The sequence below is a fragment of the Alosa sapidissima genome, chromosome 8 (genome assembly GCF_018492685.1).
Source record: "Alosa sapidissima isolate fAloSap1 chromosome 8, fAloSap1.pri, whole genome shotgun sequence".
NCBI classification, from domain to species: domain Eukaryota; kingdom Metazoa; phylum Chordata; class Actinopteri; order Clupeiformes; family Clupeidae; genus Alosa; species Alosa sapidissima.
The window spans coordinates 4,993,778-5,016,013 of record NC_055964.1 but is presented as its reverse complement, the minus strand read 5'-3'; the positions used below and the strand labels follow the sequence as shown (position 1 = coordinate 5,016,013).

Sequence of the window (22,236 nt, the reverse complement as noted above, 5' to 3'; positions counted from 1 at the left end):
TTTCTAGAAGTTTTCTAAAGGGCTTTGGAAACTTTGTGCCAGTGTTATTTCAGAACGGACAGCAAATGGCATGTCAATGATGTTTACATAAGCAAATGCTTTTAAATATTTGTGCAACCTGTGTTGTTTTTTCCAAGTCACATACTGTATGTATATATTTGGCAGGTAAAATACAAATTACCATGTACAAAAATGTGCATATTATAGAGGACATACACTGAACAAGACTGTTGAACACTGAAACTTGCCATTTTATTTACGGTTTTGAGTAGCTTAAATAATATAATGGTCAATAATGATTTCAAATAAAAAATACTGTTAATATTCAAACAATGTTGTGTTCACATTTTAATTGCTCAGGTGAGTGGCAAATACAAAACTAACAGTGCAATACTGCAACAGAGCCACATAATGTGCAGATCAGTATGAGGAATGCATGTACCAGGTAGCCATTGCCAATATCGTCTTTGAAACATTAATGGAAGTTTCTTGTCTCTTTTGTAGTATTCAATGTTTACATTCATGTAACAACCAGTGACTTAAATGTATGAGCCTGCGACTACAGGAGATGTCCAGTTCTGTGCCAGAGCTCTAGGGAATGTTTAGAAGCGGCTAATAGATCTGAAAGTGTGCCGAGGTGGTGCCATCCTTCCAGCAGCGTACCGTCTCAATGACTGCCGAGCGACACAACGGGCATGTTCGCTCTCGATCAAACCACTGGCACAGACAGTCCTCACAGAAGACATGCTAGGTGACAAAAAAACACAAAAAGGAAATGATTCATTTCAACAGTGAAGCTCTGACCTTTTGTATCCAACATCTGTAGTGGGAGAAACTTAGCAGCTCCAATGTGTAAACCTCTACTCAACATTGTGTTTTATGAATGAGGTTCTGATCTTCAACAACAGAAAGTATGGGGTGCTTAACAGTCCCAGACAGTGAAGATGTGAAAACTCTTAAGAGATCATCCTCTCTCTGTTTGACACTGGCCAGAAGGTGTGGTTAGGTTGGGTAGGGGATGTGAGCTGTTAGTATACATGCAGTTGGCTTGGTGTCACTTAGAAATGCCCCTATTTCCCACAAAACATCCATGAAATGAGTTTGAATATGAAATTTATGAACAAGAAATGTAGTCATAGGGATTTTTACTTGTGATAGTAATTGTGTCCTTAAGACTTTCCTTTAGTCAAAGAGATTCCTTTTGCTTTTCTTTCAAAAACAAGGACGTTTCTAAGGGATCCCAAACTTTTGAACAATAGTGTATATGCAATACCTGGCAGAGCAAAGCCACAGGGTCTCTGAACTCAGACTGGCAGATGGCACACACGTCTCCTGCTTCAGTGCACTGCTGGCTGCTAGCCCTCATACCGTAACTCTGCAAGAATGACAAAACAAAACAACGCAATGAAGCAAAACATGATAATGCTTCATAGCAAGGACATTGGTAAGTAGAAGACAGCAACCCGTAATCCCACAGTACATCATGGCTTAAGAGGAGTTCACCCTAGCTGGGCAGCAGAATTGTTTTAACCATTAACTTTGTACTACTATTCCATCATGTAACAGGGCCTAAAGCAAAGCCCCCCCACTCGGCGGCCATCTTGGTAACACACTTCGGGCAGTTATCGGCCATCTTTTTTCCTATTCAAGTGAATGGGGAGGCATACAGGAAGGGATGGGATATGTGTAGACAACTGCCATATTGGCGTTACAAACTAACTCAAGGTAGCCTGGCGAGCCAGACCCACATTGAAATGTAGGGTCTGGGCACTCACCGTTCGCAGTGCTCAGTCCGAGGGGCGGGATAGTCAGTTGTCTTTTAAATTCCCTCTGCACGCAATAGGACGCAATAGGATATTTGTTTTCAAGTAGCAGGAAATTCAAGCCAAACCGTTGCAACTCTGCCATCAATCATTATGTTAAGCCCACCAAACGACTCTATATACGATTTCAATGCCCTGATTAAGTTTCGATTTCTGGAGCTCACAAGCCAACGGAGAGTTGCTAGACTAGCCCTGGCTGCAAATGTAATTTGCTGCCGCTAGGGGCGCGTCTAGATTTCTAGGCTAAACTCAAGGCATTTCTATAGAGGATTCTTTGAGTGCTGTGTCTCCTCATTAGAAAGTCTTTGGTTAAAGGTGAAAAAAGACATACATGTAGCCTACCTGAGAGCTACACAGAACCACCAAAGCTTTGCGGATGGCTGATATTCTCCCACAGACATCGAAGGACTGAAAAAAAAAAAAAAAAGATTGTGGTAACTTGGTCAAACAGTCATTAGAGGAGTCTACTACCATACCTAATCTGTGTCTGTTTGTGGTCAAAGTTAACGTCATTACTTTCAAAACCTTCTCAGGTATTTTAACTGGGCATGCACAGAAAACAATGAACAAAGATGTTTCCGTTCTCTAACATGACTTTGAAATACATAACAAGGAATTTACTCAAATATCAAATCAAATATGGGCCATTCCCTTTCCGTGTAAAATCAGATAAGGTTGTTCCTGCAGCGTCTCAGATTTTGTTCAAACCTTGTCTATATGAAGAATGGGTCCCCAAACCAAATCCTATGTCTTAATATTAATTTCAGCCCTTGAAATTACTTTTTTTTAACAGCCTGAAAATCACATTGTCTGGGAAGCAATGTTTGGGCATTAATATAATGAGAATTATTATTCATAGGCAGCACAAACTTTATGGTAAGGATGGAAGACAACAATGTTCTGTATGACTGAACCATTACAAGTTTGTACAGCATTCTCCTTGAATTTCTAAAAGGCCCTAGATTTGGAAAAAAAGTACAGAGTGGCATTAAGGGTAGTATAAAATTGTTTTTGTACGCATTTGGCATCAACCATATTTTTTTTCTTTACATACTGTATTTTATTATTATTTATGCTCCACATATAATGAGCTTGAAGATTGTAAGGATTAAACAAGGTTGGGTTTTTCGGTCATTTTAGAAAGAAATATTATGTGGGGTAGCTAGTAGGCACATGGAAATGTATGTGAAAGTAGCTCAGTGTATGGCCAGTTAGTGTACAAAGTGTCAATGTTGTACCACATAATACATGATCATGGTACACAAAATTACTATAAACTGACCTTTTCCCACATAGATTTTTGTGTTTCTACTAGCTACCCCACATGCCATTTTAGTCCTATGAAAATGACACTTTCAATCAATGACAATGACAAATGCAATCACACCACGTTTTATGTTCATGTGCATTTATTGCAGATACTTCAAATATTGGCTCAACGTTAATAAAGTATTGTATTTACAGACAAAATACTGATTGTTGCCAAGTGGGTACAAAAAATGAGTTGACCCTCAAGACCCTCAATATCATCAGTTTGCACTGTGTTCTAAACCTAGGGCCTTGCAGTACAAACTATTAACTTTGTCCAGTCATATTGAGAACATAATTTCCTTACATCCTAAATATTTTGAGCAGGCCAGGAATAAACCTTTTAAATGTTATTAATGCCCAAGGCCTTCACAATAAGGCATTTCTGAGAGTGTAAAAATGATTTGAATGAATAAAAATGAATAATGAAATATTTTACAGGTCTTAGTTTTGGGACTTGAACCATTTTCCTAGATTTTGTCTGATTTGACACAGAATGACCCATAGAGATAAGCATTTTGTTATTTCTTCTGGCTTCTTTCTTTCCATCTCATTATTTCTTCCTTTCCCTCTCATCTGAGTTATAAATGTTGAAACTTTCAGAATTTACATCACTTAATTTTTTTATTCTTAACATCATCCATCTTCGTCTATATTGTTTTCACCGTGATATAAATAAAGCTATAAAATATCACATCCAAACATTAATACATATATTGAATAGAAATCTACATTTGCCTCAACACATCCCTCTTCCTTTCACCAAGCTGGACATGTACTAAAATGTCTGCAAAGCGATCACTCACCTACTATAGTAAAGAATTTGTGGCTGAATCGTTAGAATGATGTATAATTTTCACATTTAAATAGCAATAATATGGAGGTACAATATAGTTGACTTCTGATTCCTTTAAAGTCCTTATACATATCATATCACAGGCTCCTCTCATTAAGCTTGTGGTTCAGAAAAACATCCTGCTGCAGCCACTAGGTCGGCTGGCAGTCATATGGTGGCACAACTATGTCTTGGGTTCTTAAACTGAGAAATCCATCCACCTTGTTGCATGTGTTACACCTCCCCATTCAACCCAGTGCGCTGTTTCTGTGGCGCTGCTACACTGATTTTGCAATATGCTGCTACACTGATTCTTCTAGACAACAGCTGAACCGTTTTACTTTTATTATTTCTCTCATTTCATATCCTTGATTGCTGCTGATGTGGAACATTCTCTTAAATGTTGCTATCTCTAAAATCCATGCATCTTTTTTTTTTTTTTTTTTACCCCAGAGCAGACAGAGGCTGAGCAGTGATATGAAAGCATCAAGCAGCATTACCTTGCAAAGGCTGTAGATGATTATCAGCATGGCACCAAGGAAATAGCTGTTTGAAGGGTCTTCCCCCATAATGTACTTGTACCACAACTGGATGGGCACCAAAGCCCGGAATAGTTGACTCAGCTCCTCAATGACTAAATAGAACTTCCCCTGGCGTGACAGAGGGAGATAGAGGTCACAAAGAGAAAGTTTGACTATGGCTGAGGGCTGAAGGACTGAAAAACATGCTGATCCAGTCTGAGGTTATCAGAGATTAGCAAAGTCAGCTATGAACTGATGATGGATAACTTTCAAATAGATGACACTTCAACAGATTGTATGCAAAAGTAATAAAGCAAGCATATGCACCATCTTACCACATTGTACCAAGTTACTGCTTCTTATCCTCTTTACAATAGGCACAGGCTGACATGCTTGATAAGTGACTCACTGGGCAGCGGGTTAAAAGTGTTCAGTGAACACCAGCATGGCTTTTGCACTGCTGCATGACCCTTCCTTAAAGACCAGTCTCCCATAGCCGCTGAGGCTGCCCACACCTGGCCCACATCCAAGCCAACTCTACCCGTAGGAAGTGAGCTTCCATTACGAGGTACAGCAGAGCTGAAGGCCTTGTCAAACTGGAGCTGCCACTGATGCTGGAGCTGCCACACACAGATACATCCCCACAGGATGTAAGTGTGTGTGTGTGTGAGAGAGAGAGAGAGAGAGAGAGAGAGAGAGAGAGAGAGAGAGAGAGAGAGAGAGAGAGAGAGAGAGAGAGAGCTTCAGGGAGCCAAGCGGCAGAGACGTCCGCCACAGGCCTGGCCTGCCTCCAGAGTTCGGCAGCTTCACAACAGCGTGGGCAATTTACCCACACTGCACGACGGGCTGGCAGCCGCCCGCGCCACCTGCCACCCCTTCTCTCTCTCGCGCTCCCTTCCCACTCAAACACAGCGCCAACCCGCGGGCGCCACTCCTCACCTCAGCGCCCTTCGCCCAGGGAGAGCACCGCTGACAGAGGTCACCAACGTCTCTGAGGTACTGTACAATGATTAAAGTCCCAGGCAAGGTAAAGCAATAAATACACAAACAGATTAAAAACAATAACAAAGCCACCAGAGCTAAGTGATCACATTACGCCCATAAACATGCCGCCATGCATAATGAGCCGATGGATATCGCCTGACAGCGATTAATCACTCTTGTTGGATCCCCCACTAACTGCCTGACAGAGGTGGGTGACCTCTTCAACTAGGCAATTTATCTTTGCCTTCATTCCTTAAGCGAAGCCCAAACCACAACTGGAGCAGAGCCATGGACTGAATGCTGTGCCACTATCTGAGTAGGCTCTTATTTGTCTGATGTTTGTAGTGGAGTAAACCAACTAGCCTACTTTTTAAACCCTATCAAATGTGTGCCAATCAGGCAAACAAAACAGTCATTTGACTCTTTTGATCTTGATGGTTTTCTCCATAACAACTTTATAGGGGTGACCAGAGAACCTTGGGCAAGCCAGCTTGTATCGTTGTTGGGTCTAGTATTATTGAATCTTTAAGTCATGTCAAAGTAACAGACTGGCTATCATTATAGACCGAAGTTTAAGGTTAAAGCAAACAATGCCCACAAATAAAACACAGCCCCCAAATAAATTTAAAAACTGATTAAGAAAAACAACTGGAATCAAACACAATCCGAACTTCACTGATCGTTACTTCCGAGCATCAAACTAGTAGAACATGGTAATTGATGTGTTACACCGTACTGCACAACTATATAGCTACAATGTAACACATGATACATAGAATAATGTGGTAACTGAGAAGATGTTGTTGAGGAGAGGCAGGAAAGGCGAGGCGAGGAGATGCGGTTGGTGAGATGCTCTCTCCTATAAACAAGGCACAGGCGGGGCCCAGGGGAGCAGTGACCTCACTCCTCGGCTCTCCCGGCGGGACATGAGCTCACAGCCTGCGTGCCTGCCTTCATTGATTGGCCTGTGTCAGGGCAACATGGGCGAACTCGGTTACCCCTGGTCCACATCGTCCACACATGGTGACTGACTGCCACCATGATGGAGAGGATGCTCAACAGGACCAGTGAACAAGATTTACACATAGTTATTACTGCCTGAGGAACTTAAGAAGAATTGTTTTTAATGTAAATGTTAACGTTCTGGGAGGATAAGATGTATTACTGTTGATCAAACTTTGATAGTGGTCAAATGAAATAGTGAAAAAAATAGAGAAATTTCCCTGACTCATTGAAAGAATCCAAAATACAAAACTGCAACGTAATGGACTAAATAAAATGAAACTAAATAAGCAGTTAATGAAATAAATAAATAAATAAATAAATAAATATTATATATATACATATATATATATATATATATATATATATATATATATATATATATATATATATATATATATATATATATATACACACACATATATACACACACACACACACACACATATATATATATATATATATATATATATATATATATATATATATATATATATATATATATACATACACATACACACACACACACACACACACACACATACACACATACACATACATACCATAAATAAGAATAAAATGCAATTTTTTAACCAAATCCCACGGGTATCAACTATTTTTATCATGGATATTTCTTACCCTGGATTTGAAAGCCAGGAGGATTTTGGGAAGAAACAGAATGACGCATTTGAATCCAATGGTGATATACTTCAGGACAAAATCAGTGATGCCAACCACCCAGATGAGATCGAAGAAGTCAAAGCTGTTGATACTTGGCTTGGCAAATATAAGGCTGCAAGACAAAAAAAAAAAAAGAAGCCTGCTGTAAGAAAGAGACATGGATCAAAATTAGCATGGCCATGAGAGGGTTTGTGAAGGCCTTTGCACTTGGCCAGAAATGGGGATGTAATATACCAGAAATACTCACATGCTAAGAAGACACATGGTAAAATACACCTATGGAAAACCAAAGATGCATTGCAGGAATTTGAAAAACTGAGGCAAATGAAGGAATGAAACGCAAAAACCATGTCAACAGACTCCAAACACAAATGTATGATGTCATGCACTTCTAAGAAAAACCACACACACACACACAACACAAGACAACTAAATTCTACATGACATGAATAACTAAATAGACAAAATGAAGATAAATAAACTGAGTCAGTGAGTAAACTTTCACAGCGTATGTGTGAACATGAACATGAAGGATCGTCTGTGGTGCAATGAGGGCAGTTCATTAATAAGCATGTTAAGCTGGGCCTACCTGTTGTAGAGCTCTTCTGAACTAAACGTGTAATACAGATACGCAATGTTCCCTGCAAGGAAAACCACGATCCATAGCGTGACAAACACAGACCTCTCCTCCTGTAACACATAGATAGAGACCAAACACAGTTCCATGCAAACATTCATTACAGAAGCAAAAAGGCACATGTACTGGATCTTGTAAATCTGCAGCTGTTTATGAACATGACTTTACTTACACCTAGACCCAGTTAAGTGGACTGTATTACATCAACAACGTTATCAGTAGAGAGAGACTCTGAATGATTACCCGTAAAGACACCTGGTGTTTCAGAGCCGAGTTGGCAAAGGCAAATGTGCTTGCCATTCCAATGCATACAGAAATACCTAGAAACGACAATGGCAAAGGACACAGCATCAAGCCAAATCTTCTAAACAGGGCAGTACTGACAGACAACAAAACTATGTTTTATTAACAGAAGATACTATCAATCAATGACTTTATAAAGAGATTATGACAAAACCTCAAAGCTAGTGTTCTAGATCGCATACATTAATGTTTCTAAACCCCACTGCATGTTTGTATACTGAGGTTGTACTTGTTCTGAAAAGACCTAGGTGGATGTCTTCTTAAATCATGCACTGAGCAGCTAGGCCCAGTGTTTTGTAACATTTTTCAAATGTCAATCAAACAACAGGTAGTGCCTAAATCATGGAAGCAGGCTACAGTTATTCCCTTAGCTGAAGTTAAAAACCCTAAATCCCTTAATGACTTTCAGTCAGTTGCACTTTTGTCCCAAATCATTGTGAAAGAAGAGTTGGTAGCTAAAATGATAAATATTCTGGACCGTCTGCAGTTTGCTTATAGGGCTAACTGGGTGGAGGATACAACTGTATCAATATGTTGTACAAGCACTTGGAGGGGACTAAAACACATGCTAAATTGTCTTTCACTGAATTCTCATCAGCTTTTAATACGATCCAGCCCCACATTTTGGCTAAGTAAACTTATTTTTAATTTGGATCTTAATTTGGTGGGATGGCTTCCCAGAGGTCAACGGCTGCCGCTCTGAACCATTGTTGTCCTCTACTGGATCTCCACAGGGTTGGGTTTTGTCGCCCCTGTTGTAGATCCTGTACACAAATGATTGCTGCAGTCAGTATGAAAACCGGCACATAGTGAAGTTTGCCCGATGATTCGGTCTGTTATTGCGAGTTTGCTTCAGGATAATAAAATCTAGTTTTGGATGATTTTGTTGCTTGGTGTGATGCTGCCTTTTTACAGCTTAATACAACCAAAACCGAAGAGATGTCAATCGATTTCAGACTAAAATACCCAGTCCCTATACATGCCACCATTAGGAGCGAGAATATAGAGAGTGCAGAGACTTACAAATATATGGGAACTGTTATTGACTGGTAGTTGTGTTTTGATGATGATAATACTGATGTTTTATGTAAGAAAGGTCAACAACTCTTGCATTGTCTAAGGAAACTGAGGTCCTTCAATGTGGACTGATGACTATTTTGTTGTGTTTTTCAATGATTTGTTGTTTCGGAAATCTGAGTGTAGAAAAAACAAAGCTGCTCTTAGCCGGATCGTGAAGCACTGCAGCAAGGTGATAGGAGTCAGCCAGACTGCACTGTCTGAAATATTGCAGACCCAAGCTCTGCAGAAAGCCCGTGCAATACTCCAGAATGATACTCACCCATTTCACTCAGAATTCCAGACCCTCCCTTTAGGTACCCGTTTCAGGGTACAGAGGATTAAAACAAACTGACAAAAATGAATTTGTTCCAGTAGCAATCAAGCGCCTTAATTAATAGGTACTAACACTTTGCTGCAATGCACTTAACCCACTGCCATGCTGTTTCTTAACCCTATGTAAGTTTTAAGTCGAGATTGTAATTCTTGTGATTTTTACGCTGTCTGACATTATTCTGTGTATTGCCCTTTGTGCTGTCTAGTGTCTATGGTGTTGTACTGTATTGGCCTGCAAACTATTTGCCCTTTGATTATAATATAATAAAGTTGAAGACCAGGGGCTGGTTTCCCAAAGCCTTCTTAATGCTACGCAGTTCCTAACCTCTCCTTAAGCTCTACCTTAACATTTCCACGCATTTCCCGAAAGGTACTTTGCTACGAATGTCTTTTGTACATCGCTTGTTGGTAAGAGTGGTCTGAAGCACTCTTAGAACTCTCTTAGTTTCGGCTCTCGACGCTAGTCCCTGCCACTGTAGCCTACAGCAATCATTAGAAATCTCTGTTGCGCATGCAACTCATATGGTACAATATCCCTGTTTTGGTTCACCAATGATTTTATGTAAGTAGGCTAAATTAAGTAAGTAGTTTCTGGAAATGTTTTTTTACACAAATACTAAAATGTGCACGCATTTGAAAATAATTAAAAGCTTTATTCTCTTATTTCTTGCTTTTTCCCCCACCATCTTCTACAATGTTTAATATGGGAGGTTACTTTTATGTTTAATGTTAACCAATGGCACAAAATACGGAATTAAATGAGGCTGCTGGTCAATCAGCTGTGATTAAAAAAACAATTAAATACTATTATTCAAATAAATTCTTAATATGGAGTGATGAAGGATGGCATAACGGGTAAAGGTGTTAAGGGGTTATAGCTGGTCATGCCAACAGATTGTGGATCACTTCCCCCTACAGACCTTGTGAAAACATTGTTAATTAAGGGTAGATAATTTCATTTCTACTTTTTAATCATCGTAGGCTATTAATAAGTTCATGCACGTTGAAGTAGTGTGAATGTTACTGGAGGTGATATTTGAGCAATGTTTTTTTTGTGTGTGCAAAGAACGCACTCTTTTATAATGCAGTCATGCCTCTGCATTAAGTGAAAAATCAATTTCTGAGCAATCGATGTCAACCAATTCAGCACCTTCAGGGTGGACCTTCAGTGCCTTGTACGTCGGACGTAAGGAGCTTTTTGTAAGAACACTGGGGCAGGGACAGTTCAGGAACCACGACTATAAAGGTAAACTTTGAAAAGGTTTACCTTTGGAGTCTTTGTAACTTGCTAAGATTGAACGTTATCGGGAAACCGGCCCCTTATAGATTAGACTAAATTGTTATTAACCATGCTTATTTCATATTGCATACTGATGAATGATGACTGCACTGTTGTTAGGCCTGTATGCAAGGAAAATGTTTTACTGTGTATCCACATATGAATAAGAGTGTGTGCTTGTGTTTGTGTGTGCACATGCCTCCTTACCTAACTTATGCTGGAAACAGACTTTGACAAGGAGTATTAGGATAAAGGGGATGCCCCTCTGCAACCAGCTGACCACTGCCTTGAGCTCCGAGAGGGCTGGCGCAGGGGTGGAGGGGTCCTCGCCCCCCTCGTCCCGGCTGCTGTGGCGGTCAGTGGCGGAGGAAGAGGCCGAGTGCAGCAACGAGGAGCGGCTCTGCGATGCCTGATGGAAGTGGTGATGGTGATGATGGTGCTGGGCCTGGCGAGGCAGGAATGGCTGGCTCTCAGTGCGGTGGGAACCCTCCTCCCTGGAGGACGTGGTCATCTGGATGAACACGTCTGGAGGCGAGCCCAAGACCAGCCCGGCAGCCTGGAAGGGTGCTGAGGTCACCGCGCCAGACGACACCCCGACCAATCCAGAGAAGAGTTGCTGAGGGGTTGTGGGAGAGTCTGGCTTGAGGCAGTCAAATACTCCACCTTCATCAAGGCTGCTTTCAGAGCCTAGTGTTTGGCTCCTGTTCCTATGACAAAGAAGAAACCACAAAAAATGCATTTATTTCACAGTTTATTTTACGGTGAGTGAACTGAAATAAAACTGCTTGCAAACCTCTCTGGTGGCATGCCATCTGTGTTGCTGCTGTGTCTTCTCTGCATGGCACCCAGTCTGTCAGCAAGTGTTCCAAAACTGAACATGGAAGGAATCAAATTAATCGTCAACACATGTCTAGTGACAAAGCTAACGTGGAAGTTAAACAACAGCTATGCTTAAAAACAACTTAACCAAAGCATAGCACAACATATGGGATGAACGGAAAGAATACAGTTGGGGGAAACTGGAAAATAAACAATGCACAAAAGCACTTGCACGAAGAAAGACTGCAATTAGCTAGGCACGCTAGCACTACTGAGATTACTAGCAATGTTGAATGGCACTGAAGACTATTTAAATCAACACCTTGATATTAACAAGGGGATATAGTAGTTGACAATGCCTTCTTACCGTACGCATATTACATTTAGTTGTTCATTCAATTATGGCCAGCTGTTTGAGCACAGCTACATCAGCTAACGTTAGCTGAGTTTACCTACTACTCCAATCTGCAGTGCACATGGGCGGGTCTTACCCGTCAGTTTTCCGGTATGACGATATTTATAGAACCAATCAGAAAATATTTCACCATCCTCTAGCCAGTCACACAGATCGTTCGGACAGGATCCCCTCGGACCTCGAAAATTGTTTTGGTTCTCTGGTAGATCCTAGCAGCTACTATTTTGACAAGGCCACAGTAACGTTAATGTATCCCATGCTTAGCTAGTCTCAGCGCAGGGCTTAAAACCTCGTTAACAGCTTAGTGTTGTGTCATTTGAATAGGAAGAGTCTACACACATAACGTTACAATTTTACTGTAGGATGTGTGTATTGTCGTTAAAATACATTAACTACAACTGGGTCGGTAACGTAAAATATTTCAGTTAATAGCGAGCTAATTTGGCTAACGGCTAGCCAGTTAACATTAGCGATAGTTCTAAATACCAACAGAGTTGTCTTGTCATGAGAGCACAAGCTTGTCTATAGCGTTAGACGTACTGTTATAATCGGTGTGTATGTAGTAGGAAATTGCCTCACACCGGCAAGATAATTTTCAATGTTTTATTTAAAAATGGGTTAGAAAATCACCGTTTGCTTAATGGAAACGAGGGTCCGTCCTACTCAACTAGCGTTAACGTTAATAGCTGCTAGGTTTTACCTGGCCTGATAGCTAACAACACATAGCTAACATTAGCTAACGAGATCCCTTTATCGCTTGTTAATAACCGAAGTGTCAACGAAATTAGCTAGCGGCCCTACTGCTATCCCCTGCAAATAGTGCTGATTAATGTAAGGTCGGAAGTTATTAATTTGTATTTCTCATTGTCTGACCAAATAAGGTCAAGGGTAGTTTCGTCAAGCTATCTGTTAGCTACCTGGACCTGGCACATATTCCAAAGAACGTCTCCATGGTGTTACGTAGACTCTTGAGGAAGCGTTGGGTCTTGGGGGTTGTTTTTGGATTGTCCCTGATCTACTTTCTCACCAGTACATTAAAGCGGGTAGGTGTTGTATTATTTTGTCTCTTGAATATAAAACATGTGAAACATATGCCATTCGGTCTAATTAACAAAAACACTGAATAATCCTCTTGCTCGTGCAGGAGGAGCGGACCATCGGAGACCGGACCCTCTTGGAATTGAGGGACTCCGATCATCACATTCCATGGAAGGTCCGATTCAATTTGGGCAATAGCAGCAGACAGATAACACAATGCAGGAATTCTATACAGGGCAAGATTCTCCTCACAGACGAATTAGGTAAAATGTATATGTGTAGTAATGAGTTCTGTTGACCCTTTTTAAATGGTAATTTCTGCAGTACTGGACCTCTTACAGTGGTGTTTGTCTACAGGTTATGTATGTGAGCGAAAGGACATGTTGGTGAATGGCTGCTGTAACGTAAATGCACCTAGTTCACGCCAGTACATTTGCAAAACCTGCCTGGCCAATGGATGCTGCAGCATCTATGAATACTGTGTATCTTGTTGCCTTCAACCTGACAAGGTATCCAGTTTGCTATACTCACCCTGCCTGTGGTATTTAAATATGGCATGTTTCACACAGTAAATTGACTGAATGAAGAACAAGAACACTGAAAGTACAACTGTTTTTGTAATTATTGTTTTCCAAAAGTGATAGAAAATAGCTGGCTGAAACATCCTTTTGTTATCTACACCTAGCAACCTCTTCTGGAGCACTTTCTCAACCGGGCTGCAGAGGGGTTTCAGAACCTTTTCACAGCAGTGGAAGATCACTTTGAGCTTTGCCTAGCCAAGTGCAGGACTTCTTCACAAGTACGTGCAAGTCAACAGTCAACATTCGTGGAAGAGACCTTTAAAATCCTCTGGTTCACACATCCTGAAAATGAAAGCTCTCATACTGTTTTATTTTCATTCTTTTAAAGCAGTTAAAGCAATATGATTATAAAAGGTCTTTACCCTTTGTCAGGCGCGCCTGCAGGTGTACGTCCGTATGCACTGTGCTTACCAATTCTCAACAACGAGAGAAAATTTACCTTGTGTGTGTGTGTATATTCACACCATATTGGCCTACCATACCTTTCCAACTATGCACAGTATCCCATTAGTTGCATGCCATCAGGCTATTTACAATTTTCTATTAAGTAGGGTTAGTGAACACTTATCAAAATTAACGCGCACACATGTTTGAGCAGGAGAATACGCACGCAGGCACGCATAGGCTACTTGTTTTCTTTTACTCGGCTTTCTATATGGTTATCAGCTCACAATGTTGAGCTAATTCACTAACTCAATACTCATCATGGATATCACAAGTTTAAACAACAAAAACAGAAAGGATGGAGGCAGCAAAGCTAGAGGAGCTATTCAAGATGGGCAAGAACAAGGTTGGCTAAGCAATTGGTGTGCTTGTCAGAACGACTGCATTACAGCTGTTTAAAGCCAGACGTTACAGTACGCTATAACACAACTAAAGGTAGCTTTAGCCTGTATAGACCCTTTCAACAATAAAAACAAAAACAATGCTTGAACGTTCTATTTGGGCCCCAATCTACTTCCTCTGCATTAAGATAACATATGGAATGTTAAAAAGGAAGTCTTATGGGGCCAACTATGATGCTGATAATGGAACTCTCTTGAAAGGGTCTATAGGGATGTATAAAGTTGCCCAAATGAATAGGTAATTGTAGACGTTGTTGTTGCATTATTGCATGTGGATGTTGTTATGCTATGTATGCACGAACCTAAAGGAAAAATACTGTTAAGTCAAGTCAAGTCAAGTCAAGTTTATTTATATAGCACATTTCATACACAGAGGTCATTCAATGTGCTTTACATGAACAAAACCAAACAATAATAACAAATAAAAGCATAGAAGGGCAATATAGTCAAAGAATAGTTAAAAGGTAAAGATCATAATAAAAAGAAAGCATAAAACACAAGGTAAAATCATTTAAAAATAAAGAATAATTAGTAAGCAAAAACAAAGGCAAAAGTAGTAAAAAAAGTAATAAAAGACAAAGTAGAATAATTATCAAGGCAGATTCAGAATTTGTAACTCGGCACAGTTAGCAGAAAGCATCTGAGAACAGTTTGGTCTTAAGTCTAGATTTAAAACTGGCTACAGTTGGGGCCTTTTTAATGTCATCCGAAAATTGGTTCCACAGCTGAGCCGCATAGCAGCTAAAAGCTGCTTCACCATGTTTAGTTCTAACTCTAGGTTTTACTAGCAGGTTTTTCACCTGGGACCTGAGAGGACGAGAAGGTGTGTACTGCTGAAGCATGTCTGACAAGTATTTAGGTCCTGCTCCATTTACTGATTTATAAACAAGCAATAGTGCTTTAAAGTCAAAGCGTGAACGTTTTTTTTTTTTTTTTCCGGGGGGGGGTGATGGGTGTGCGTACCATAGCATTAATTCCTGCAGGCGCCCCTGCCCTTTGTTGTTCCTTTTCAATGTACTGGGTAGCCTTTTAGTGTCGTTTTTCAATAGTCCTAATGCTAAAGCGGTACCCAGTGCATCAAAAAGCAAATTAAATGTTATAGTATATTGCTGCATTCCAGAAAACAGATATTCCCCTATTCAAATCTCCCTATTTCATTCCAGAAAAAATGATAGAAATTACAATGGAACGCCTCTCAAATTGTAAGTTCCCACTTGTAAACTCGGGGCAAGTCAGTCTACCCTGACTTCAAAATCTGAACTGAAGGCCAACCTCCAAAGTCCAAGTTGTTTGGAATGTAGCATAATACCAGCAGTTCAGTGCACACAGTATCAATGGCATTATATATCACTGCTGGGTCATTCCACGTCAATTCAACCAGGGCCCACGCACTTAGGTCTCAAAAAATTCTGAAAAAATGACCAGGTGTACCTATGTTACCCAGGAGACACACTGTAAAGTTACTCTTATGTAAGATCAATACTTTCCAAGATACAGCCAGTTTTACAGGGGGAGGAGGGTGTCGATTTTGTTCGGGCTCTTTTTTTTGTCAAAGTTCACAAGCCCACAGCGCAAGAACTAAACCATGTAGGAGGCTCAAATTTGGCATGCTGGTACAAAAATAGGAATAGTATGTAGCAAAATCGTCACGTTTGGTCTGGATAATCCTGCATGGTCATAGCTGTCCCTCAAAGTTGATACAAATTTTATTGGAGTTTTTGGCTGGGCTCTGTTTAAGCCTTCAGAAGACATATTTGTACTCAACATAGGCTCTTGATTTATTTTCCTTACTGAGATAAGTAGAAACACTCTCACAAAAAACAATGAACAGAAAATAAATTCCTTCAGGGTCTGAACAGCAGACCTTACAAGTCTAAAAAATCATTTTGGTTCTCATTTTCAGAGCACCTAAACACCTTGTGGGAATATACAAAGATTTTTTAAATATTTTCTTCTTTATTCTCCATGATCTTTTCTTTTTAAAAACACCAATTTGACTTGTCTTATGCAAATCTTTCTTTTTTCACTTTCCACCCTGATCATGGGCAAAATGCACCATTGACATCAATATGTTTTGTATAGAGCTACCACAGGTTACTCTATACAACCACAGGTGGCGGTGTGGTGACTGAATAATGGAATGACCCTGCTATAATATCATTATCTACCATCAAAATGAATTTGAATTTGAAGCTTTTATATATACAAAAACTACATTGTGTTACTTTAATGTCCCTATGAATGTAATGCCAACTGCATTCTCCCCTCTGCTTTTCCAGAGTGTTCAGCATGAAAACACGTACAGGAATCCACAAGCCAAATACTGCTATGGAGAAAGCCCACCAGAGCTTCTGCCAATATGACAGATTTTGGCACTTCTCCATCTGTGGCTTTCAAATATCCAACGGAATAATGAAGGAGACTGGACGAAAACGTAACACACCAGTCAAGACTCATGATACACTATGAAGCCTGGGCCTCTATTGCTAGTCAAATTGAAACTTGACTGAACATTGTATCACAGCTCACCCTCCCCCACCCATCCCTTTCCATCTGCAGTAGGCGGGTGGGCTGAGGAAGTAAAAAAAATCATGTCTGAAAGTGTACACTTCATAAGTGCATAGACTGCTTTCTTACTTCATCTGAGATGACCCTCGTGTTTCGTTAGTACCCACATAGCAGATGGCCTGTGGGAAGATCCAGGCTCATGTTTGGCCCTGTTTAAAACCTTCGCAGTCAGTGGCTGACTGGGTTGCATTGTTGTCATTTATGTTTTCTTACATCATTTCATGAGATGCTTTTTTTTTTCTTTTGCGTGTTAAACTGATGAAACCATACTAAACAAATGAGTTTGTTATTGCCCTATGGGAGATTATTGCAAACTACACAAACAATGGCCATATGTAACAAATACAGTAGCTAGTAGAACATGTAGTCATTTTTTATTTAATAAAGAAACTGTGACTGATCCATTCATCCAAATTGACTATAGTGGTTTTATAACAAACATAAGTGGAATATTCCATAAATGCACTGTTAAGTGGCTTTGTTATTGGTGAAATGGACATTCCTTTCTGAAATAGGAGGTATTTTAAGGAGGTTGTTTGGTGGTAAACTTGGTTAAGTTAACTCACAGTAAGTGGTTAAGTGTCTAAAAGAAGAGGTTATTGGCTTAGTTTAGTTAGAGAAATTAAGCCATAGGGCTCTTTCTATTAGTAGGTGTACCATAACTTACCCAAGTTTGTCTCTACACCTACTTGAAATGCATCCCAGTAATCCATACAGATGTGTCTGCTAATGGAATGCGTTTACTTAGAATGAATGAGCAAATTGTTTCTGATGAATTGTTTAGTTGTCCTGTCATGTGAGCATACACCCATGCTGTTATCTTTACTTGTGGGTTGAGGTCATTTGAAAGCTTTTCAGGGGAACCCCCAGTTGTCTCTCAACGTCATGAGTCCATGACAAGACAGCAGATGCATCAGACCAACTTTGTGAGGAAACAATTATTTATGGCAATCAAGTTCACATGGGAAGATCAGGCCCATCACCAGACAATAAATCATCCTGCAGACGCAGAGCATAAAATCTGTATTGAAATTACGTAAAAAATAATTATGCCCCCACCAAATTTTTCTTTGCTTTGACATTTTGATTAATGAGGAGTCATATGGGATTCATTAAACCACTGGATCCTGATCAAACTAGAACCTGCACCTGCTTCCTCTGAAAGCACTGTCTGAAGCTCAAGTCAAACTCATGACTGATGAATCTGCATCCTTAGCCTTATGTTGTTTCAATAACATAGGCTAAATTAAAAACTTTACAACAGCAATACTTTATTAGTTATATATAAAGGTGCAGTTCACCACCAACATTTCAGTCACAGAACAATCATTTGTATTTGCCTGCCTTCCTATCCAAAGCCTACTCTTATAAATAAATAAAAACAATAGAAATACAGCAAATACATTTCATGACATCGTACAATAAAATAAATATTATATATAGTAAGTCCTAACACAGATACCTGATTAAGATGACTTCTGGAATTTTGTATTCCTAAAATGTTTTGTTAACATTTGTTAACAAGACAGTTTTCTCAACGAGCTTAAAAAGTTATCAAACTTTTCCAATATGCTTAGACACCACCTTCTCCTCTCATAATTAGATTCCGGCAGCTGGGGTTCACTTGTGTTTCTGGAGCATCCTCCTCCCAAAGCTGAGTTCAGATAATTGCAGCCTTGATTCACTCTAGCGGCCAAGTTGGTCAGCTCTTTATCTAGCTTGTTATCATGGATATCGTCTGATTGAACCTTCTTAATTAAATCAATGGCTTTGAGCATGTACTTCAGTCCACAGTCAGTTTGGTTCATCAGATTTCTTTTTGGTTGTGAAACATTGACCGGTTGAATGTCTGTAAACTGTATATTTGACCCATTCACTTTGAAAGCCTGTTTCTACAAAAAAGCAGAACACATAAGTTGACTTCAGTATTAAAAGACAGAAATACACAATGTAAACACATTGTAAAAGCAAAAGAACTTGTGGGATTATGCCTAAATAGACAAATTTGAACTTTTCTATTTGTCTGATACATTCTCATTTGTCCAACACTACTGATTTTAAGAATATCAGAATGGAAATAATGCAAATACAAAAATGCTTATGGCATGAACATTTGAAATACATTTTCTAAAAATACTCACACTCACCAATTTATGAAACACTTCTTGTGTCTCTTTTGAAGTGGTGTTCACAAGATGGTAAAACCTGCATACACCTGCTACATTGTGATGGAGGAGCATCGACAAATAGAAGAATACTTTCACACGCCCTGGGATGAGAATCAAGACAAATAAAATTACTGAATTGTATTATGAATTCACAAAAAAAAACACAAAAATGTAAACATGAGCACAATTCAACATTTGGGTGCTATTTTTTTTTTTTTCAAAGATCAAAGATTTTTTTTTTTCAAGTTTTATGATCTACAAAAGAAGAGAAGAGCCATTACCTTTCATCAACATCCTTAAGAATTAAGAAAAGTAACAGGCCCACAGCGTTGTAAGAGGGACTGATCCTTCTGTGACTTCAGTGAAACCAAATGCTGCTATTGCAGTGACCTCCCCTTTATGGGCCCTCAGTCACGCTATCAATGATATCAACCGCATTGCTAAACTTGTACGTGTCACCTTTTGGCCACATCATTCCAGACCAATAGTTTTTTAAGATACGGATGGTCAAATTTTGATAGGCTTAAATGAAAACACTATGAAGCATTTTTTGAAGTATGGGCAACTTGTTTAGGTATCATCTTCAGGACATATTACAAAAAAAATGGCACGACCCATGTGAGAATATGTTTTAGGCAACAGCACATTACCAACTTCTGTATATTGACAATTGACAAAAGACAATATGCCTGCTGTTGGTCTTTGCATACCATGGTAGTAGTGTCATGATACCAAAATTATTGTTTTGAAGAATCTCGATTTCGATACTTTTTAAAACTTTTATTTGATTTGGGGGCCCCTACCCCCTTGACGTCATCAGTATAGGCTAATATTGAATATAGTGTGATCATTCACACCAGTGGCCATCCTAGATTCTGCTTAAACCTTCACACACAAACATACGGAAAGTGATGGCTTACTGTATGTCATGTTTCTATTTAATATATTTGGAATTCATAAAGCTTTATATTTGTAAATAATTTATAGTATTTTATTGATCTGCATAATTAGTAGCTAAAATATCAATGATGATTTGACATGGAACTATTACTCTCATTCCAGCGTAATAATCAAGGAACACCATGGGCAGCACAGCAGCACAATGATATGCAGCACCTGAAAATAGTCCCCATAGGCTAAATTCCAGCAACAAGGTTGAACTGCAGCAGACGAATTTGGTAGTGACTGGATTATTACACCTGAATGAGAGTTTCATGAAAATCACCACGTTTCATTTTCCTTGGGGTCACCCCGTGTTGGGGAAAGCAAAACACCCGACAAAAATTGATCCAATCAAGCCGGAGATCTGCCCTGGCTGCACCGCTTCGAAATTAGCTATAAAGCTAACCTTTGGCAAAAACACAAAGTTTATAATGTTTCGCCACACTATTTGAGGTAAACGAGCACGGTTGTGTCTCGTAAGGAACCAACTTGTGTTCCATATGTCTTGGAATGGTTTTCTGAGTGTGTTTAGAGGTCCCAAATGCGCTTAAATGCTTACCCCCAAAGGTTAGCTTTATAGCTAATTTCGAAGCGCTGCAGCCAGGGCAGATCTCTGGTTTGATAGAATCATTTTGTTGGGTTTTTTGCTTTCCCCAACATAGTGAGAAAACGATGTTGAAGTTAAAAATGGCCAGATTTTTCCTTTAACAAAATATTAGTTAATATAAATCTGATGATATCCACATGCCCAAACTCCCAACCTGTTCTAGCGCCACCAGCTGACCAAACAGGAAGTGTGCCATTGACAACATCTTAGCAAAGATCCTTGATTACTAGCAAGATAGAGCAACGTAATTCGTTACTATGGGAGCAAAACGGGACAGTTCCGGTCTGCATAAGTGGGAGTGTCACCTTACGTCACTAAATAAACTTTCTCTCTTAATAAGCAATAAGAACAGATAAACCTAATTGTGTTCACAGTATTATTGTCTATAATCATGTATGATACCAATGAATCATTCTTTAGGACATGATATGAATAATTTAATTAGTCATGTGAACCGAGCTAGCTAGCTAGCTAACGCTAGCTTAAAATGCTATACAAGTGGATGGGAGTAGCTATGGCAATACAGCTATGCGCTAACAAGTGACTAGTAGTTGAAGGACTTCGCTTAAACTTAATATACTGTTGCAAATTCACTTGAGTATAAACTATTCACTTTAACTAATGTAAGTAATGTTATTCAGCTAGTTGTCATTTCAAAGAAATTACACTTCTCCGTTTAAAATGTTACCTTAGCTAAGAGGATAGCTAGCATGCTAACAACCGGACAGTAACTGGCAGCAGCATGGTCTGATATTAAGTTATTTTATCACAAATCCGAACGCTAAAAAATTGCACTTTTAGGCTTGAAATGATCCCAAACACTTACAGATTATGACAAAAATTTCCAAAAAACCCTCAACAAATCCAGAAAGACATAATGACCAATTTATTGGTAAAATTCCACAAGTCTCCATTGACATTAGTGCAGCGAGGGTTTACTCTGGTCTGCATAAAGGGGGATTTTCCCCCCTCCCCCTTGCAATATTCGAACGCGGAAATTGTCGAACGTTTGCGCCTCTCGCTCCGCTTTAACCCTCTCTGATCTTAGGTTGGAAACCTAATATTGGATATTATTATTATGATGATATTCATATGCCTAATTAATGTGTGTGGTATAGCGATATATAGAAATAGCAATAGAAGGATTTCCCCCCCCATCTATTTTGGATATTGATATCAGATTCATTCAGTTTAGGTGCATGTCAACTTACCTGACTACACACACGCACACTTACAGAATCCAGACATCCCAACCTGCAAAAAGTCATTTCAGGGAGGTATCCCTAAACTTTATCCTACTTAGATACTGAAATACAGATGATTGTGTTTCTTCAATAATGTCTAGTCAGTAAACCAAATAAGGGAGGCCTATAGGAATTGGGATAATAAAATATGTAGATTTTGGAAGTTTGGTCTTTTCATGTAGCCTTGGCAACTAGCCATCTATAGGCCTAAATAATATACACGAAATGACACTTGTTAAACTCA

At 39.5% G+C, this 22,236-nt stretch overlaps 2 protein-coding genes and 1 long non-coding RNA gene across 7 annotated transcripts; 1 reads left to right on the top strand and 2 right to left on the bottom strand.

The window, feature by feature from the left end:
- Positions 1–230: 230 nt before the first annotated feature.
- Positions 231–13,056, bottom strand: rnft2 (ring finger protein, transmembrane 2). Of its 4 annotated transcripts, none has more exons than XM_042101866.1 (10): positions 12,917–13,056; positions 11,559–11,636; positions 10,973–11,472; positions 8,035–8,111; positions 7,744–7,844; positions 7,113–7,266; positions 4,467–4,616; positions 2,166–2,231; positions 1,274–1,375; positions 231–747 (listed from the first exon to the last, which is right to left on the bottom strand). In XM_042101866.1, exons 1-10 carry the CDS (start codon positions 12,949–12,951, stop codon positions 613–615), a joined length of 1,398 nt encoding a protein of 465 aa, XP_041957800.1. In that variant the 5' UTR covers positions 12,952–13,056; the 3' UTR covers positions 231–612. The 4 variants fall into 4 exon arrangements, with proteins under 4 accessions (XP_041957800.1, XP_041957803.1, XP_041957802.1 ...); XM_042101869.1 differs by lacking the exon at positions 12,917–13,056 and adding an exon at positions 12,076–12,212; XM_042101868.1 differs by lacking the exon at positions 12,917–13,056 and adding an exon at positions 11,952–12,069.
- spring1 (SREBF pathway regulator in golgi 1) lies at positions 12,908–17,439 on the top strand. Of its 2 annotated transcripts, none has more exons than XM_042101880.1 (5): positions 12,908–13,042; positions 13,144–13,300; positions 13,395–13,546; positions 13,723–13,836; positions 16,743–17,439. In XM_042101880.1, the coding sequence occupies exons 1-5, from the start codon at positions 12,950–12,952 to the stop codon at positions 16,824–16,826; spliced, it is 600 nt and encodes a 199-aa protein (XP_041957814.1). In that variant the 5' UTR covers positions 12,908–12,949; the 3' UTR covers positions 16,827–17,439. The 2 variants fall into 2 exon arrangements, with proteins under 2 accessions (XP_041957814.1, XP_041957813.1); XM_042101879.1 differs by having other exon boundaries at positions 13,362–13,546.
- An 843-nt stretch (positions 17,440–18,282) lies between these two features.
- Positions 18,283–20,186, bottom strand: LOC121715862. Its single transcript, XR_006033695.1, has 3 exons — positions 19,481–20,186; positions 19,179–19,300; positions 18,283–18,923 (listed from the first exon to the last, which is right to left on the bottom strand). It is a non-coding gene; the product is annotated as an uncharacterized LOC121715862 (long non-coding RNA).
- Between the last annotated feature and the right edge of the window lie 2,050 nt (positions 20,187–22,236).

What these genes read in the sequence shown, in the direction of transcription:
- rnft2 (XM_042101866.1), bottom strand. Translation starts at nt 12,951, where the DNA reads ATGGAGACGTTCTTTGGAATATGTGCCAGGTCCAG. An exon ending in CTGTTTCCAGCATAAGTTAG is followed by an intron (nt 8,112 to 10,972) that starts GTAAGGAGGCAT and finishes TGTCGTTTCTAG; the next exon opens with GTATTTCTGTATGCATTGGA. An exon ending in TCAGAAGAGCTCTACAACAG is followed by an intron (nt 7,267 to 7,743) that starts GTAGGCCCAGCT and finishes TTTGTCTTGCAG; the next exon opens with CCTTATATTTGCCAAGCCAA.
- spring1 (XM_042101879.1), top strand. Translation starts at nt 12,950, where the DNA reads ATGGTGTTACGTAGACTCTTGAGGAAGCGTTGGGTCTTGGGGGTTGTT. An exon ending in TCTCCTCACAGACGAATTAG is followed by an intron (nt 13,301 to 13,361) that starts GTAAAATGTATA and finishes TAATTTCTGCAG; the next exon opens with TACTGGACCTCTTACAGTGG. An exon ending in GTTGCCTTCAACCTGACAAG is followed by an intron (nt 13,547 to 13,722) that starts GTATCCAGTTTG and finishes ATCTACACCTAG; the next exon opens with CAACCTCTTCTGGAGCACTT.